This window comes from Leucopleurus acutus (genome assembly GCF_964270905.1).
Source record: "Leucopleurus acutus genome assembly, chromosome: 6".
NCBI classification, from domain to species: domain Eukaryota; kingdom Metazoa; phylum Chordata; class Mammalia; order Artiodactyla; family Delphinidae; genus Leucopleurus; species Leucopleurus acutus.
The window spans coordinates 19,129,415-19,149,957 of NC_139149.1; the positions used below are offsets into that span (position 1 = coordinate 19,129,415).

A 20,543-nucleotide genomic window follows, 5' to 3' on the forward strand; every position below is an offset into this window, starting at 1 on the left:
ATGAGGAGTAACTGACAAATATAATTGTATATATTTAAAGTGTAAAACATGACAATTTGATATACATTGCATGGTAGAATGATTACCAAGATCAAAATTATTAACACATCCTCACCTCACACAGTTAATTCTCTTTTTTTATTTTGTGATAATAAGGCTTAAGATCTACTCTCAGCAACTTTCAAGTATATAATACCACCAATTGTTTTATCTTTACCACAAACGTGTTCCTAGGGGAACAGCTCTATATGTTCCGTTTTATAGGACGACCACAGCAATTCTGGGAAGTAGACATTGTTATCCCTATTTTACGGAACAGGAATTAAGGTCCAGAGAAGTTAAACAAACTTCCTAACCTCAAAGATCTCTTGCTGAATTTTAGGCCTCTGGTAATGCAGCCCATCACAGGCTATTCATTTTATAGGAGTCAGAGGAATCCATCAACTTATTTAATGTTTGCATTTACTAAATAAAAATGATAGGTTTGCTACTCATCTGGGTGGGCCCATGGAAATCCTTCATCTTCAAAAGGCTTTCTATTACTTTCCCAAGAGTTTAAATTTTATGAATCTATTGGTCATTGATGTTACTGCATATGCCATCTAAAACGCACACAATTTTAACCTAAGTGAATAAATAGAAAAGTATTGTAGCTATCAATCATAGTTTCTGTTAGTTTGACAATGTGAGTTCCAATCTATTCACATAAGTACTTTGAAAATAATAAAGCCAGAAAGTGACCTACCTTTTGAGTGAGCAGAGCTTGCACAACTTGGTTGGCTACCTTTAAAAAATAAAGAAAAGAGTTGCCGTTTATAATAATGAGACTTTATATGCATGGACTCTAATTTATCAATAAGTTTCCCACAGCTTACTATAGCTAATTAGCTCCTTATTTTCCTCTTTCCTCTAGCTCCAGAGGACCTGATTCTTTTCAAAATAAGCCTTTCCTTCTAGGTAATACTTTGCTTTTTCCAAAGGTGACCTTGTTGCTAATTAAAATGGTTAGGCTGGAAAGATCATTCATACCTTGACTCTCACATTTCCATATTTGGAAAAGTAATATCCTTTCATATGTAAAGTACTTTAAGAAGACTAAAAAATGATACAGTGTAAAACACGATCCTAATTATCTGCATACAGTTTCTACACTGCTGATTTACAATGTCCTTTGCCTCTCCTTCCTATTCTTTTGCTGTGTGACTATTTCACTGCTTAAAATTACTTGCAATAGGGGTAGGTGGAATGGTGGAGAATAGGGGCAACTCATTCTTTCCTATATGCTCTGCTTTCCTACTCCACATCTTCTTTTACGCCATCCTCTTGTCATTGTTACCTGTGATAGAGTCTGATAGTTGTTTACTCTATCCCCCATTTGCCCCTTCCTCCTAAGTCACAAACCCTGATTTTTTGGCTGGACACATCCAAATACATTTCCCTGCCTCCCTTGTCACTGTGTGACAAACTTCTGGCCAATGAGTTTTTAGCAGTCTATTTTCTTGGACTTATAGGCAGTTTCTTATAAAAAGGGGGCTCATCCTTCTTTCTTTTCCTAGCTGGGATATGAAAGTGATGGCTGGAGCTTCAGCAGCCACCTTGACAATGGAAGTCACATATTAAGTATTTTGGGGCAGAAAAATAGGATGAGCCTGGTCTTGATGATGCATGGAGCTGCACTGTCTATCTCTGAACTGGTATATGAGAGAGAAATAAAATAGGCACTGTTATGTTGAGTTTCTTCTAATATACAACCAAATATAACTGTCACTAATATATTGCTAGAACTCTAATTTTCTTCAGGTATCAGGCAGCTTGTGACAGTAGGAGAAGTTGGGCCCCTCTCAGCCCAAGGAGGTGAATCTTGATTAATCTAAGCCAGTGTTGGTTATTCCAGTCCCTTTCAGCGACTGGCTTAGGAGTGGGCATGTGACACAATTCCAGTTAACGGCCATGTGAAAAACCAATAACATGTCCATGATATTTCAAGAATCTGGCATTTTCTCCAGATAACCATTCATCATTTCTACATGTATTTACACTAAGATTTCTTTTTCACCTGCAGGTTTCAAAAACACTTCACAAAGAGTCACTAAACTTCACCACAACCTTGAAATTATGTACCCATATGGCTAATATTGATAAAATTACGGTAGAAAGGTGAATTATGTGGAATTTTTTAGTCAATACATACGTAAACTGTAAACATTTAGTGTGATAACTGAAACTGACAGCATTAAAGACCGAGTCAGGATATTTAAATATCTTAAATATAAGGTATTTCTGTTCATTCATTTATTCAATATAAATTTGCAGAGTATCTATGACTGGGATGTGTTCTTTCATTTCAAAGAGAACACAGCTGGTAGGAGGTTGGCAAGAACACAATTATAAGTGTGATAATCGTGTAATCATGTAATCATATTGGTAATTCTCACATTCAACCTCAGGCTGAGGACCACACCTTTATCTTCCCTTTCTCTTGATAACAGATGTATTTTTGATGACGCTGAACTGTGTGTGCTCATTTCTCTGTCTAGTATAGGGGAACAGATTACGGTAAAAATGTTTTCATGGGGCTTAATTGTTTCTTAACTCAATATTGACGAAACAGCATATCCTTAATGACAGTGAGCCACCAGTAAGCCTCACTGAAAATTAAAATACAGGCTGCAATCAACTTGTGGTTAGCAGACATTTACACCACAAGCAGTAAATGACTAGAATCAGATTACCTACAACTGGTTCATTGAACTGTATGCACAAGAAGGATTCTTTTCCCTATCAGAATCCTTTTCAAATTTATATTGTTGACATTAAGTAAAAAAGAAAGGCCTTTCACTGAAACTAACTACAGTTTTGAAGAAAAAGTATTCTTAGGTATTTTGCTTTTTAGTCCAGCCCAAGTTAAAGAAGCATATCTAAGAACTATCATAGTCCAAAATAAATTGTATTTTCCGTAACTGGTACCATTACTTTTTCCTTTATTACTTTATTTATACACGATCACAGTGGTGATAAATGTAATTCGGCCGACACAAACTGACCAATAGCATAATCTTGAAAATCTTTCAGTTTTTAAATGCTCATTTCAATTTGTAACTGTGAATTTAAAGTCAAACTATATACCATCTATTTTATTCTTTCAAATTAAAAATACCCAGAAGAATTGAACTATTCATGCTGCTTAAATCAGGAACAATGTACCAAACTTAATTTATACCATAAATAATTTAATCCTTTTGGATAGCAAACTTTAGATTTGATTTACATTCTCATAAAACTGCCTAATATCAATATTTTCTTTTCTTCCTCCGAACTGGTCCCTCACTTAAACCAGTCTGTGGCACAGTGGTCGCAAAAAATAGCTCTCTACATGATTTAGCAGGAGTCATAAACGAATACCTTATCTGTAAGAGCCTGTAGCAGTAAATACGTTATATCTTTGCAATCCAATATGTTTGCCCTATAGGCTTATAGACTCTATCTCTGATACAGTTCCTTTTGGCACGTACTTTGGACAATTGTTTGCTCTACCTGAAAACTGAACAAAGATATACGAATGCATTGTTTCTTTACCTACTGACATGGGGTTCTCTTACCCAGAAGGGCTCACAGGTTCCTTGCAGAAAAGCAGGCATGTGATACACATGCTTTCCTTGGTACTGTCTCTAAAGATAGTCTCCTGGGTTTTGTTACTACTTTTAACAGCTCAGGTTCCCCGATGCATCAACAGAACAACTATTTGGAGCTTGTGCCTGCAACCTCTAATAGGTTCACAAGATGATCCCTGGAATGGGCCCCTGCCCTCATCATAGCATCTTGCCCTTAGCACTCGGGTTGCAAATAATCACACCCCGGCAGGCCCAGCTAATGAGAACAAATACCTTCTAGTGTCAGCTGACAGCTTTCCTCTCCAAAGAAAGAAAAAAGACCAGCTGGGCTGGGCCATGGGGACCTGAGACACACTGAGCAAAGGTGACAGTCGGTTCTTAAGTCCCTGGCTTGTTTGACAACCTCCCTTAGGCTCTTTGTGGAAACCTCCCTCTTTGAATCTAGAAGAGGAGCAGGAGTGTGGGCAGCGGGGGAGCCGGGCGGGAGGAACAGGGGTGCCAAGAAGAGCGGCCAGGTACATCTCTCTTTTCCTTTCCGTAAGAATTCTCTCAGACAAGCCAGCTCCTCTGACACTTGGCTCATCTGTGACCCACACACGTCTTTGTTTTTCTTCCCTGTCAGATGAAGAGGGATGGGGGGGGGAGGGCAGAGAGAGGAGAATCAGGGCTGCAGAGTTGTCTGTTACTTTATTGCCAAACAGTCCCTGAGGCTGAATGAGTTTATTCCAGAGGGAGCCAATGCTCACTACATCCTGAAGACTGTCGGGGATGGGGTCCAGGGTGGGGCGTGTAAGGTACTCAGCGGACACCATGCTTAACGGTCCTGTCCTCCTGCTTGGTGGTCCTGCTCTCACCCTTTTATGCGCTACTTTATCACGCCAAGCCACTGTCATGTCAGCAACGTAATGTACAAACCTGGCCGCTAAAGCGCGCCTTTTGGGAAATGTGCTTTGGAGAAGTTTTCTCTGCTTCTGAGCTTGGTTTACTGTAGGAAGGCAGCCGGGGGCAGGTGGGAAGAGCACTGGGGCAGAATCACAAAAAAGACCTGGGTTCAAATACTGCCTGTGTTGGTCATTCACTGATAATGTATGGGGGTGGGGAAGCAACCTGATTTTTCTCATCTGTCAAGCAGGGGAACCGTCTGCCTCTAAAATTGTGAAAAAAAGCATGAAATGATAGACATCATCAGAGAAAGCACCTTGGGCAGTACCTGATCAAAAGCAGTCACCCCCAAAATGTTAAATCTGAATCCAATCATTCAAACTTCAGAAACTAAAACACATTTTCAGGTAAGCAGTTAAGGAAGGATGGTTTGAGAAGAAGGGCTTTTATTTGTAAAGGGATGAAGTGTGTGTGTGTGTGTGTGTGTGTGTGTGTAAAATACATGTATAAATAAAAATCACTAAGCACCTATATTATTTATTTACTCTGTAAAAAAAAATCCTGTGAGACCCTGGGAGAGGGGGAGATTTATATATGGGATTCCAGTGAAAACTAATTTGGAAAGTAATTTGCTGTGGATAATTTCCATTCGTTCATTCAGTTATTCAACAAATATGCATTAAGTGACCTAGTCTGGGCCAAGAATTGTGCTGGATCTTGGAGAGATAATGCTAACGAGAACACAGGTGCTGCCTGTGGTGATTAGAGTCTAGAGCAGGTACAAGAAGTAGATCATCTGTTGATTTTATGATCCATTCATGAAATGAACATGAAATGGACACCTGAAGCATGTGAGAGCCACAAGCGGGATCATCTTCCATCTACATCTATCAAGATATTGATTTTAAAGATGACTTAGGTTCCCAGATGTGGGCTATACAATGACAATATCTGATAATGATTCCACAATCCAGTCTTGCCGTATAGCACAGGGACCAGAAAGAAAAGGAAGAACTGTTTTTAACCTGCTTCTGCCTTTAGTTAGCCTTGGTTTAAAAGAAATTCTGATGCTTTTTTCTTTTTTTCTGAACTACACCCAGAGGTCTGCTTTTCCCTGCCCTTGTGCTCTGAAGTGTAGAGCACGGAGAAGTCAGAGAACTCAAATACTACGGCACCCTGGCTGCCTACGAACCCTGGTCCAACTCGGATGGCCTGATGGGGAGGCAGGTCCAACTTCTGTGTGCAAAAGCTTTGCCTGGGAAATTCGTTCAAATTGCCAATTTCCTCACCCTACATTCTGCTTAAGAGTAGCTGAGCGAGATCAGAGAATCAAATTTTTAGCAATCGAGACACATCTTTCTGATGCAGAAGGGGTTCAGAAACACGCTCTGAGGAACACTGGGATAGGGTGTATTTTTTGCTCAGACACTGTTAAGGAATTGGAAATCACTCAATTTCCACATGGGTCCACATGGCTCTTGTATCATCACAACCAGTTTGGTGGAGACTTCATCCTCTTACGGCTGCTTTCTGAAAATGCCCTCTAAGGCACACATTCAGAGACATAAGGCTAGTGGTTCTTAATGTCGGCTGAATATTATAAGCCCCTGGAGTGCTTTAAAAAACTTGAGTACCCAGGCTCCACTGTAGAGCAGAATCAGATCAGATCAGAATCTCTGAGGGGCGGCGGCAGCCAGTGGTTCCTTTAAAGCTCCCCAGGTTAAGTGCAATGTGCCAGTAAGAGTGAGAACCACTCACCTTTCTAGATCTCAGACTTCACCTGCTCCAGCTCTTTCTCCTAAAGATGGCCTTTCAGTTCTGCCCCCTTCACCACCTGCCCGCCCGCCCACTGCTCCGCCTGCCCTTTGGTGACTCTGCTGTATATTCTCCAAGACCCAGCGTAGCCTGTTTCCTCTGTGAGTTTCCCTCACCTCCTTCCTCTGGGATTAACCATGCCCCTCACTTCTCCTGCTAGGCTGGGGGTACCTTGAGATCCCAGGGCCTGGGCAAGGCTGATATCCCATAAAGGTTTGGAGGATACGGCTGAATCCATCTAAAAGCAAGGCAGCGGTTTGAGGAGATGGTATGTGTCATTATCTTCTCTACTTGAGAATAAGCTGGTCTTAAAGGAACTGGCCAAAGTGATACTGAGAATACAGAGCGCTTCACTGCTCGCCAGCAAGCCATCAAACGGCTGGACAAAGAAGCTAGATACAAACATGAAATCCTCCAGGGCCCCCCACCTCCAAAAAAAAAAAAACCCAAGATTGGTCCTTGGTTTTGCTTTTGTATTGCAAGGCAAGGAGATGAGGGGTTGGGTGGCAGTAGAAGTGGTGGTGAAGTGACAATGTGTGTGCACGCATTTGTGTGTGTATATCTATGGATGTGTGTCTGTTCCTTCTGAATAAACACACCCTTTTATTAGAACACACAGAGGGAGTCTCAGACTCCCAAGTGCTTTCCCCAAATCCTCAATATGTTCATTTCCCAGAAAATAACTATCAGTACAAAAGGGATTGAAGAACACTTCAAATTTACATTTTATCCACCTGTGTATGTTTTATGAAACCCATTAGCAAGGAAATAACTTACGTGAGGCCTTACCTTGTTAGTTTGTTTAATTAGTATGAAAAGCCTTGAAAAGAATTTCCAGTTGGCATTATTACTACATTCAACTACCCCTTTGAGAGTGTTCTCTTACAATGCATGGAAATGGATTGCCTACCCTCATGCAATTAGTTACAAAACAACAGGCATGTGTCATCAGGGGCCGGGATTCATGAATACAGAACATTTGTGCTGCTCACAGGTGGTTCTTTATTGAAGATCCCCTCTTTGGCAACAGTTAAACTTCTGCACTTAAGGACGGAGGGCCCAGGACCTGCACGCAGCCCCACCTGGCATCCTGCGACCTGCACGCAGCCCCACCTGGCACCCCGCCCGCCACTGTCGCTGGCCTGCAGCAGCAGCATCTCCTCCAGCTCTCGCCTACGAAGGGGCTCAGCCTGGCGGACCGGGAGGACACTCCCCCGTCGCTCAGTGGGACCACAAGGAGGATCTGCCAGGAGCCCGCCAAGCCGAACCCTAAGCCATCTGCCCCCAGGGTGGAGGATGAACCACGCTTCTGAAAGAAACCCCCTGCCGCTTTGTCATCTTTCCTATCGAATACCGTGATGTTTGGCAGATGTATAGGAAAGCGGAGGCTTCCTTCTGGACAGCTGAGGAGGTGGACCTTTCAAGGACATTCAGCGCTGGGAAGCCCTGAAGCCTGAGGAGAGATGTTTCACTTCGTGTGTTCTGGCTTTCTCTGTGGCAAGTGATAGCATAGTAAATGAAAACCTGGTTCAGATTACGGAAGCCCGTTATTTCTATGGCTTCCAAATTGCCGTGGAAAACATACATTCTGAAATGGACAGTCTCCTCATTGACACTTACATTAAAGATTCCAAAGAAAGGGAATTCCTCTTCAATGCCAGTGAGACAGTGCCTTGTGTAAAGAAGGCGGCAGATTGGGCCTTGCGCCGGATCGAAGACAAAGAGGCTACGTACGGAGAACGTGTCGTAGCCTTTGCCGCAGCGGAAGGAATCTTCTTTTCTGGTTCTTTTGCATCTGTATTGTGGCTCAAGAAACGAGGACTGATGGCCGGCCTCACATTTTCCAATGAACTTATTAGCAGAGACGAGGGTTTACACTGTGACTTTGCCTGCCTGATGTTCAAACACCTGCTACACAAACGTTCGGAGCAGAGAGTCAAAGAAATAATCGTCAGTGCAGCTAGGATAGAACACGAGTTCCTCACGGAGGCCCTGACAGTGGAGCTCATTGGGATGAATTGCGCTTCGATGAAGCAGTATGTCGAATTCGTGGCAGACAGACTTATGCTGGAGCTGGGTTTTAGCAAGGTTTTCAGAGTAGAAAATCCATTTGACTTTATGGAGGATATTTCACTGAAGGGAAGACTAACTTCTCTGAGAAGAGAGTAGGCAAGTATCAGAGGATGGGAGTGACGTCCAGTCCGACAGAGAATTCCTTTACCTTGGATGCTGACTTCTAAGTGAACTGAAGATGTGCTCTTATTTTGTTGAGTTTTCTTGTTTTCCTTCTCATCAAAAGAGAAAAAAATCAGCTACCTGAATGGTATTAACCGGCTATACCATACATTGCCCATAATCTTCATTAATGGCATCTTTAAAACTGTGTAGCTACCTCAAAATCAATCCTGTTAATGCTAGTGGGGTCACCTAGGTTGAAAGCGTTGACAAGAGCTACTCAGATTCTTACGAAAGATCTTGTCCATGTTTGGCTTTTCCAAGCAGGCTGGCTGTACATGACTTCCCCCTGGCTCGTAACAGCACCTTCCTTGGCCTCAAAGTGTGGGGAGTCAAGCGAGTTTGATCCAGCAGGATTAAACAGTTACTGCCACAAGGCAGTAGGAAGACATCAGACTCACTGCTTCAGATTTTAAAGTTTACTTATGATTTGTATATAAAACTGGCACATTACACACAAATACACACAGTTTGCACTGTCAGAGTGAAGGCTTGGTTTAACCTAAGTTTGTTGGTTTCTACACCAAATACAAAAGTATTCTATTTACCACTAATGGGAGCCAATTCAAGATTTACCAGGTGATCAACGTAGGTTAAACCTGTGTAAACTAAGGGTGTCATTTTTATTCTTTCTTTTCCTTGATGAGTTGAAGAGCTTTTGAACTCAATCCTGTGCACACTTAGGTATCAGTATCAGCCAGGTGGTACCACAGAGAACACAGGCTGGTTTTGTGTTCTGTAGCCCACGTCGAGTACCGCGGGATAAGAGATGTGGAGAAAGGAGACTCTTAACTTACGTCATTAGGAACTGAAGTGTGATCCGGACTCACTGTGGGTAACCTGGGTGTGCATGAGGGGCGGAATCATTTAATTTCTCAAATTGTATGTCCCCCAACTTCAAGTTAGTATGGAAGGTCCTTGAAGAGTCTTCTTAGCTGGGATCCAAGATACTCACTTTGTGAATTGGTTTTCAAATCATCCTTGAACTAAAGGACCCACGTAAGATCTTTCTCCTATTAAGTGGTAAAACCAGGACTGAAACTGCCTCTCCTAAAAGTTGAGTGTTGATTCTGATTTTGTTTAATTTGTGTGGAAGTAGGTACTGGTGACTTAACCATTTGTACTTTAAAGTTAGAAAGTTGTTCTACTATATATTTTTTTATATCATCTCTGTAGTTCATACTTTGAAATACTTACCCAGTATTATTTTGCAGTTCATAACGATTGAGTGAATATTGTTCAGTGCAACTGCTCCTGGGATTTGCCTAAATGTGAACATCACCTGCTGGATTCTTAAACTTCAGTAGAAAGCTGGTGTTATGTGAATAATTCATACATGTTCCACTCAAATATTAATTTCAGAAGAAAGTATAAACTTAATAGATGTATTTAATAGGGCTAGTTTGACTCAATCCACCTTTATGTTCCCTCCCCCCCTCCAAAAAAGATGTTACACGGAAGGTAATGCATGACACACACTGATCCTTTGGCCATGTTTGTTAACACGTTGTGTTGTGTGTTGGCTGACCACTGGCCTGTTCTGCTGTCAGTTTTCTTCATTTATTGTATTAATATAAATGGTAAAATAGTCAATTTAAAAACTTCTGTAATATGGGACCCTTTTCTACCTTTTCAATTATTGTTATAAAGTTAATCCAGATTATATGGTCCTTACACTTGCGCGACACAAAAATAAACACCTTGCCTGGCGTTGTCAGGTACAGGTGGCAGTTGGAAGCAGAGTTTAGGATTCTACCTCCCATTAGCTGTGTGACGCAAGCATTAGCTTCTGCCAACTAGGGTTCGGTTTTTTAATCTGTTAAAAGGAAACAGACTTTGTCTAAATCGTTTCAAAGTCCTAATATTGAGTACTGCACCAGTGATCAATGATTTAAATAAAACCGTTCTCATGTCAAATAAAAGAACACCACCAAAAAAGTACAGTGGGATTCCCCCTCTGAAAATTCTGTCTTCAGTGGAAACTTTATACTCAATGATTTTGTGGGTGAAAACTTCGGTTTCACCAGACACATGCTAATGACACCTTCGGAATGCAGGCATAGAGAACGTACAGAAGGCAGGCTGTGAATTTCCAGAAAGGAATGCTGGGAGCTTTTTGAGTGATGGTGGGGGGGATGACTTGTGCGAAAATTGTGACAACTAAGAAGTTTCTGTGGTGTGATTCACGTAAATTTGACTTCTAAATGCAGATGAAGTCTCATTGGAAATTTCTGTGCAGGAGGTTAAAGTGGAACTTTGCTGATCAATACATATGACCCAAGGGCAATATTTGTTCCTTTAAATATCCTTGGATCTATTTGGTCTTTCTTGCCCTAAACTTGGATTGGACCAAGTACCTGGGGAACAGGGGGGAGGGGGCTGAACTGGCCTCACTAGACACTGAGTCTCCACTCCTCCTTTTATGTCAACTTAACTTGAGTGATTCTTTTAACTCTGGACGGTGTAAAGATTATTCAGAGTCCTTTTAAGTCTTGACAGGGCAGAGGAGTGCAAACACCGTTTTGCTTGAGTAACTAATATATATGGCTGGAGATATGAAACAATTAAAATCTTAAATAGCTAAACAGTTTTCTGGGGACATTTTGAGGGTTCTTCAGCAAGTAACTGTGAAGCAAAGTGGTCTGTGTTACGAGGATAATGGCTCTTAGTTTGTAGGGCTCAACAGCATCACCCGGAGAGACTGTTGATACACAGATCGATCACAGCCAGGCCCACGTCCACTCCCAGAGTCTCCGATTCTCTACAGCTGGGAACGGGGCTTAAGAATTTGCATTTCTAACAAGTTCCCAGATGAGGCTGATGCTGCCAGCCCAGGGATACCACTTCAAGAAGCACTGGTGTAGGAAAATATCCAGCACAGGTGGAACTCTGAAGGAAACACCATTTCTAGTTTCAAGGGAGAAGAGGAGTACATGGCGGAGGTGATGATGCCATAACTGGGATTTGAACCTGTGTTCTTTGTCATTCAACCCATCACCTTCTGGGACAATCAAGGGGGGGATTGGGGGAGGGAAGGGGGAAGGAAGTTCAAGAGCATTTGTCGGAAAAGGTTTTCCCAATTGTTAGTGAAGAGGCAAAGACTGAAGATACATTGCTAGTTTCCACTGGTAAGGTAGCAGAACTCGACTGAATGTAATTTTTCTTATTTTCTTAAAATCTCCGTCAGCTATATCATAACAGCTCTTAAACAGAATCTCTTAGAAGAATATGTGCAAGTCTTAGGGTATCAGGCAGATGACTAGAGAAGTCATCCCATCAAATGAGTAACTCCAATCACCAACCAAGTCCCAGATAAGAGCTTGTCAGGGAGGCCAACGGCCAGTCCGGGCTGGATGACATAGGAAAGATGGGTGGTACGATCCCTGGCGCCGTGTGAGGGGATGGCTGAGGGGAAAACAAGGGCCCTGCATACACTTCAGTCTTCCCTCCCCTCTCAGGAACTCCGAGCCACCCACCATCTCTGCCGTCATCTCTTCATTGTCGTCGAATCACATTTCTCCAGTTTCCTCAGGCGTGTGGCCCTGTCTCCTTCCATTCTGCTCAAATTTTCCTCCTTACTTCCCTTTCTCTTCTCGCCTTGTTCTCAATCCACTGACTTTTCCCCTCTGGCTGCCAACTGTGAACATCGTCCCCACCCACTCTATCAAGGATTTGCTTTTTCAGAAATGGCATCCAATTGGAGGCGATGCAGCGTGCCCTGAGGTGGCTTTTCTCATTCACGGGCTGGGATCACACTTACTGGACAGGATGGATTTATCATACAGTGAAGCATCTCCCAACCTATGCCCCAAGCATATTAAACAATAACCAAGAGGAATTTGCAGATGCCCATATAAGGATATAGGGAGAGAGGGGGAGGGGACTGACTGACCTTCCTTCTCCACATTCACCATGTTTACAGCCTTCCTTTGAAGGCGAAAATGCTAATGTTCTCTGGAGACCGGTAACAGACACATATTAAGATCTGACATGGGGAATCCTAAACAGTGCAGCCTCTTGTCCAGAAGCACCCCGCTCCCCTTACCTCATCAAGACACCTCTCATACTGTTCCCTTTGATTTTCATTTTCCAAAGCCAACGCTGAATTCTCTGCCTGCAGTAGAGATACAAAAATTATACAGATAAATCAATGAAATGCTGTGTTACGTGACAACATCTTCAATACAGTTACTAAATATATCTCCTCAGGATCCAAAACACCCTTGTAGAAGAATCTTTGACGAGTTTGTTCTAAGTACTATTATAAATCTCTCAGGGATGACTCCTGTCTTATTGTTCACAAAAAGGCATTAGCATTTAAAGAAATGCAAAACTTGATATTTTGAACAGGAAGAAAATCAAATCATGGCTTGATGAGAGAGTGTTCTGTAAAAAAGATTATAATGTTTACTTCATTCTATGAAAATGTAAATGGAAGAAATGCCTTAATCCACTTCATTAAGACCTGTCACAGTTTCACAACCTGGTATTTGTTTAGGTCACAGAAGAGAACCTCAGGTAAATTCGTGAAAGCGTAATTCCAAAAGCAAACTAAACATGTTGTGTTCTTGGTTAATCAATGACTTTTGAACATGAGACTATAATGAGAAATTTAAGAATTGAACATACTTAAGAGTCCCTCGCCCCTCCCCCTGCCTTTTTAAAAGTACTGCTTTCCTGCTCCTAAGAGCCTTGTAGGTACCTTAATGTTAAATAAGTTACTGTAGGATCCTAGGTTGAATATGGTTACTAGGTTACCAGCAGAATAATAAGGGAACAAAAGTATACAGTATAAGCACATTAGGTTTTAGAAGAAGCATGGAATGGTGGCATGAAAACTGCCCTCTGTGTCTGGTGACCTGGGTTCACTTTGGCCACTGCTGGCCCCAACCTGAATCCTGGACTGTATAAGTTAACCCATCCCATGGCTGCCACAGTGATCACCATCCCAATCTCCCAAGGAAACCTGGCTCTACCCACCCCTCATGACAGCCCTCCTTGACATTTAGAAGTGGGCATACAGACCTTTAGATCATTTTTTTTTCAAAACTATGGTATGATTTTTAGGAGGTACACAGATTCACATTTTCCCGTTATAGTTTATTTCAACTTTTTTTTGGAAATAATTTCAAACTTACAGACAATTTGCAAAAATGGTACAATGAACTGCCGCGTACCCTTTCCTTAGATTCACCAACTGTTAACATTTTGCCACATTTCCTGTATCACTTTCTTTCTCTTTCAATTTTTTTCCTGCAACTTGAGAGTGAGCTCTTTATCCCTAACTACTTCTGTGTGTATTTCCCAATAACGAAGACAACCATAGTATAGTTTTCAAAGTCAGGAAATACAGTGTTTATTAATACAGCACCACAATCTGACCTATAGTCCTTATTCCAAATTCATCCATTATCCCAATAATGTCGTTATGGCAAAAGTTTTTTACAACCTAGAATGCTCTCCAGGATCGGGACCTGATCTTGGATGAAGGACAAATCATCTATTTGTCCTTCATCCAAGATCATGTAATCTGGAAGAGTTGTCGTCTATGCTGTTTGTCCCTCCCTCCCTCCCTTTCTTTTTTTTTTTTTGGAAGAGTAGAGGGCAATTATTTTGCGGAATGTCCCTTAATTTGGGTTTCCTTCAAGTTTCCACCTGCACACCTGGCAGTAATGGCACAGAAATGATACTGGGTCCTTCTCAGTGCATCATATCAGAATCGTGTCATGTCCATTTGTCCCATAATTGGACATGTTAACTTTGATCACTTGGTTAAGGTGGAGTCTTCCAAATCCCTCCACTGTAAATTTACTATCTTTCCTTTTAGAATTAATAAGTAAATTGGGGGCACGTACTTTGAGACTATGAAAATCTCCTATTCTGCATCAAGCTTTTATCTACTTATTTTAGCAGCCATCCACGAATCTTGCCCGGATCAACAATGACTTCGGTTGAAAATGATGATTTCTACCATTCTTCTGCCTACATTTACGAGTTTGCATGATGTCATAAGGAAGTGTTTTTCCTATTTATTTATCAGTATGAATACATGGATTCTTTTATTATTCATAGGGCTATGTCTGCACTCTCAGTATTTATTCTGATGCTCAGTTTTCTCAGCTTTGGGAAGGTGAATCTCTAAGCTGTGCCCTTTGACATATTTCCTTCATTTTGAAAACATGTTCTTTCTTTTTTGGCCCAGGGAAATGTTCCATGCCCATTTTTGCTTGTCTGGTGCCCCATCCCTGAAAGCAGCCATTTTTCCAAGGAATCCTGCTTCTTTTTACTTGGGCAATGATATTTGGAAACTAAGACCTGGATATTAATGTGTGCAAATTACTACTGAGGGATCACCGCTCCTAGTCTCTTTCAGTGGAAGGAAGCGTTTCTCCCTTCTCTTCCTCTCTTCCCCTCCCTCTGTCCTTGCACATGCGTGCGCACGTGCGGACACAGACACACAACCCCCCACAGACTTCCTCCTTGCCCTCCCTTTCCATATTTGTATCTTCCTTCTTCTAGAGTGAGAGCATGGGCTGCTGACATCATTATATTTTCTCATTTCTTCAATCCTAAAGTGCGCACGAAATGGTCACACCACAAAAAAAAAGTACTAAGAAGAATTCACATTTGCCTTTTCTTTAGAATGCAGGTATATAGTAAAAATACTGTGTTCAAAAGATACCAGACTGGCTCTTTCTCACCCCTCACACCTTAGTGTGGCTACACTATTTATTTGCAGCTGAAGCTGGAAGGGTTGCATTTATGAATATTCTTTATGAGATTCAGAGAAATTTTGAGGAAGTTAACATCTGCTTCTTTCTCAATTTAATTTTATTTAGATTTAAATATGTTTTAAGAAGCAGATTCACAGATACAGAGAACTCTAGTGGTTACCACTGGGGAGAGGGAAGGGGGAGGGACAATATAGGGGAAGGGGAGTAAGAGGTACAAATTACTACGTATAAAATAAGCTACAAGGACACACTGTACCACACAGGGAATATAGCCAACATTTTATAGTAACTATACATGGAGTATAACCTTTAAAAACTATGAATCACTATATTGTATACCTGTAACATACAAAGCTGTACATTAACTATACTTCAATTAAAAATGTTTAAATTGTTTCAAAAAAAGAAAATTTATTTTGAAATTCAGTTCAGGTCATTTGTTTCTGATAGTATTCAAATTTAGTTTCTCCTCTTCTCATTGGTTTCATTTTATGTTTTGAACATGGAAAACATGAACATGATTCCAAAAGTCAAAACTATACTAAAAGGAGCGAGGTGTCACTTCCTCTCCTAACCCTCCAACATCACCCCTTCCACCTCTCACAGATTCTCTCCTAGGGCCCATCACTCCCTTTGTTCTTACCATCATTACAATCCTGTGCCCTGCCCCCCTCCTGTATATATGCAAAAATCAACTGTTCCCCCGCCTTCTTTCCTACCAGTTCTCTACTTGCATTCTTTCTGCTTTATCAGTTTATCACTTTCACGTACTATTCTTCCACCCTTGCCCTATACACCCGTTTTAGCCTCTTTGCTGGATGATGACCGGGGAGGCTGGTCTTATACTTCTCTTTTATTTCCACAGCATCTTGAAATTTTCCCTCTTCTTTTTCCCTTCACAGTCACATCTTCGGATGGTACCTTTCCTCTCAGCCTCGTTTTCCCCAGAATCATGGCCTCGCTGAGATGGTCACCTTAGGTCCCGTACACTTTCAAGCCCTGCCCTACAGCCAGTACTGAGATTTGAGCTCGTGGTGTCAGACCTTCTCATCCTGGGAGTGCTTTCCTTGTACCCTCTGCTACCACCCTGCCCTGGCACACACAGCCTCGCTGTGGATAGTGCTGTGGGTACAGGATTTGGAGTTTATTCTTCTGTGGACAGCAACTGAAGTTCTAGTGTTCTGTTTTCTGGTAACACAGAAGGTGTGGGTTCCGTGTGGTTTTATTTGTGCTTTGATGATTTGAATTTTTTTGTTGTTTTTTCTGGCAGATGTATGAGAAGTTTCAGATTTAGGCCCGTTTGTTACTTACCAGTGAAACTGATGTGGTGTCACTGAACCAGGATGGGGAACAAAAGCTGAAGTAAACAGTCTGTTTGGACGCCACTGTCAGATCATCCCGACCTGGTCATCTTTCAAATCCAAGGATTTAAATCCCTGCTTCTTCTTCAACTTTCCATTCTAATACCTGGCTTCGACATTTTTCCTCTGGGCTCGAATCCCTGTTTTAGCCACCCTCTCCTAACACTCCTGTCCCTCAGGTGGGATCCTACACTATTCTTTCCATTTTCATCACGGACAGACATCTGCCACATAGCCCAATCCTTCCACCCTCATGCTGATCATCTGTTCAGATTTTTAAGTATTGGTTATCCTCAGACAGTTCCATCATTTCATTCCCCACCCAAACTAAACAGAAAGCTTTTCCTGACTTGCTATTGGTTCCTCCAGGGCTTGTTCTGGCCTGTCACACCGAACCCCCTTCAGACCTGCAGCCGGTGTAACCGCTCAGCTCCCAGCCCAGCCCAGGTGGGAGGGCCGGTTCTACACCCGGCAGTTTACCTGGAAATAGCAGTCTGTGTAACCTTCAACAAGTCATGGAACCTTTCTGGGATTACAGTTCTTTAGTAGTTAATAAGTGAAGGGAACATACAAGCCAATCTACAAAGCGACTTCCGGTTCAAATATCTGGATCCCATGAATAATGGAGAAACTGCTAGAATTTCAGTTTTATAAAGTCACTGCTTTCTTTGGAGAAATTTAGCTTCCCTGGGGTCTGCTGGTTTTAATAAGGCAACAGCACAGAGGATGATGGGGAGAGATAAAGGAGAGAACAGCAATGCCAGCTTACATTGCTTTCACTTGAAAAATCTTGGGAAATAATACGTAAGGAAATAAAGTTGACAATGGGAATGTATATGGGATGTCTGTATCTCGCTTCTACCCACAATCTCATGTTGCAATAACACTCCAATCGATCCATTCAGATAATTATCATCATTACACCATTTACATTACTTGCCTTACGTTTACTGCTCTGACAATCTATTACAGGCAAGCAAATTAAATACTTTAAGGGTGCTGGGAAAGACATGGCAGTCACATTTACGGTTAATGCGTTCATTTACAGAGACCAATTTAATTGATGTAATCCTACATAGCCCAGGGGACGACGGAGATATTAACAATTATGCTGGTGAAGTTAAAATAATCTTGAACTCATGATTTTCTTTAATCCATTTGCATTTATTATAAATTCAGGATTAACCTGCTACCAACATGAGACAACAGGGGAAGAAAACAGGAAAAGAAAAAAGGAAACTTTATTAAATGTGATTTAAAGAGACAGTGACTATTTGTATGGCAGGGATGGGAGAGGATGAGGCAGAGAGGGAAAGAGAAAATGTCAATGTCACTACTGAGACTTACAGAATGAAAATATGGGTTGTGTCACTTTAAATAAGTGTGTTATTAAAGCAGTGTACTCAGAGGATGTCATTAGAGTGTTCAACTAAATATAACAGCGGGTCTTAGGGCTCAGCTTGGTCTCGCACAACAATCAAAAGCTTGTGCCAGACTTAGTCTCTGATTTAGAGGATTTCCTGCTCTGTGTGGTTTCCTTAGGGCTCCAAATTGCAGGGATCTAAATACGTTTCTGATTTCATCCCTAAAGTCCTTAAATATCTTTATAAAATTGAAGAGCTTCATAGAGTACATCTGTATTATTTTGGTTTACTGTGGAAAATGGGTCTGAATTAATATATGTAAATTTTTTTTAAATTGAAGCATAGTTGATTTACAATGTTGTTGAATTAATGTATGTTTAATATTAATACATGTTTTAAAGAAACTACGTTCCTTAGGGGGTCTGCTTTGTGAATAGACATGCTGGCCGGAACTTACAAGTGATTAAAGGGACCAATGCTTCTAAAGTGCTGCTCTACATTAATCCTCTAAGTGCTCATTATGTATAAATCTTTCTATACTATAAATGTGTTTAATACATCTGCTACAGTTGAATGATTGTGTCCTCCCCAAATTCATATGTTGAAATCCTAATGCCCAATGTGATGGTATTAAAGGGTGGGGCCTTTTGAAGGTGAGCAGGTCATGAGGGTGGAGCCCTCATGAGCGGGATCAGAGTCCTCATAAAGGAGGCTCTGAAGGTTGCCAGCCCCCCTTCCTTCAGGGAGGACACATCAAGAAGGCACCGGCTATGGCTATGAACCAAGAAGAGGACCCTGACCAGAACGTGACCATGCTGGGGCCTTGATCTTGGACTTCCCAGCTTCCAGAACTGAGAGAAATAAATTTCTGTTATTTATAAACTACTCGGTCTTTGGTATTTTGTTATAGCAGCCTGAACAGACTAAGACAGTATCCTTTTCCACAGACCAAAGGTAGACCAGTTCTACACAAAAAACTTTCCTCTACATAAAATCACAACTCCACTGTAGGATTTTCACCTGTTATATTCTGTCCCCACTCATCTACGCAAACATGTATTTGCTGCTACATAGCATATGCCATCTCTCAGGTCAGGTCTAGCCCCTGTTCATCTCAAGAAGTTCAAGGTCTCATTCCCCAGACTACGCCTTTGCTTCCGCTGTTTCAGACGGAATATGCTTCACTTTCCCATTGGCTTTTCTAAACTCTACCTATTTGTTGTGGTCTGGTGAAGATGAGAACCTAAAAACTTATACAGGGGCATATATTTAAATTAAAAAAGTAATTTCAGATGGACAAAGAAGTTTCAAAAACATTACAAAGAGTTCTTCCATAACTTTCGTTCAGATTCCCCAAGGGTTAGCTTTTACCACGCTTGCTTTATCATTTGTTTTATGGAAGAAAGAAGAAGGTGGAAAGAGGAGGATGTCTTCTGAAGGGAAGAAAGAGAGAAAGAGAAGAAAAACTCCAATTCACAACAGTTAAAAGGGCTGCATCCCTGTGGTTTCCCTTCTGTAACAGCTGGTCTTTTTCGGAATTACATCTTCCCAGCTTGCTGAAAACCCTCAACTCAGCAAAGGCAAACAGGTCAGAATAAAGTCAGTAAAAAGGTATTTCTCAAAAATCATGGTTGGGTCTCAAAGGGAGGAAAGCACACCTTTTTATGATCACCCCTCTGAATCAGAGTCCTGTGACACTCCAGTTAAATACCTGCGTATTTATACCTGAGTTGCCCATTACAGTACCATCCTAACAACTTCACTCTGTGCACCAAGAAACTTCAGATTCGGCCTTCGAAGAAAAACAGAGATGCCCCAAATAGCCTTAATTACACAGTAGTCTGTTCTATTTTGAAAGCCATCTAAGGAGAAAGCATCATGGGAGTGGCTGGGCGTGCCATAAAGCATGCCATCCAAGTGTGCACATTTTCATCCCGTAAAGTGATACAAAGCCTGAATTCACCAAGAACTGGACTTGGACATTGAATCTCCTTCCCTGTATCTTCATCCATTAAAACTTATGGTATTTCTGGATCACTCATCTCATCATGTCTGGTCACTGTGGTGGCCAGGTTGGAGGCGTAGCTGGCAAAAGGGTGTTTCCCACTGACTGTATTTAAGAGCTACGTCTCCACACCTGGGCAACATGTAGGGCTGCTGTGCACTTGGAGACAAATTTTGTCATTCTAGAAAATTTCTGGAAATACTTATAAGCTCTGACCATCCACCACAGGCATAGGACATGCATTCTGGAATGCATTCATGGAAGGCTTAGAAGGAATGTCTGTGCCCATACATGCACAGGCACACTGCCAAAATGTCATTACTCTTGCACTAAAGTAACCTGCGGATGCCCAGTAAGTCCGGGCCAAGCACAAGGCACTGGGGAGCTAAATTCAAATAAAATAGCATTCATGTCTCAAGGAGTTCAGGATCCCAAGCAAGGAGAACATGTTATGCAGGACCTGTCTGTAGGTTCATTTTCTTTTTTTTTGATTTTTAATTATTTATTTTTTAACATCTTTATTGGAGTATAATTGC

At 41.6% G+C, this 20,543-nt stretch overlaps 1 protein-coding gene and 1 pseudogene across 2 annotated transcripts in view; one reads left to right on the forward strand and one right to left on the reverse strand.

The window, feature by feature from the left end:
• Nucleotides 1–20,543, reverse strand: part of NCKAP5 (NCK associated protein 5) — a 971,312-nt gene that overhangs the window by 183,477 nt on the left and 767,292 nt on the right. The window contains exons 8-9 of the mRNA XM_082840997.1: nt 12,589–12,657; nt 746–784 (exon numbers count right to left, since the gene is read on the reverse strand). Of these exons, the coding sequence (XP_082697123.1) occupies nt 746–784; nt 12,589–12,657 (108 nt within the window). The remainder of the gene's footprint in view (nt 1–745; nt 785–12,588; nt 12,658–20,543) is intronic.
• LOC309963103 (ribonucleoside-diphosphate reductase subunit M2-like) lies at nt 7,460–8,548 on the forward strand (annotated as a pseudogene). The gene has a single exon. The product of its transcript is annotated as a ribonucleoside-diphosphate reductase subunit M2-like (transcript).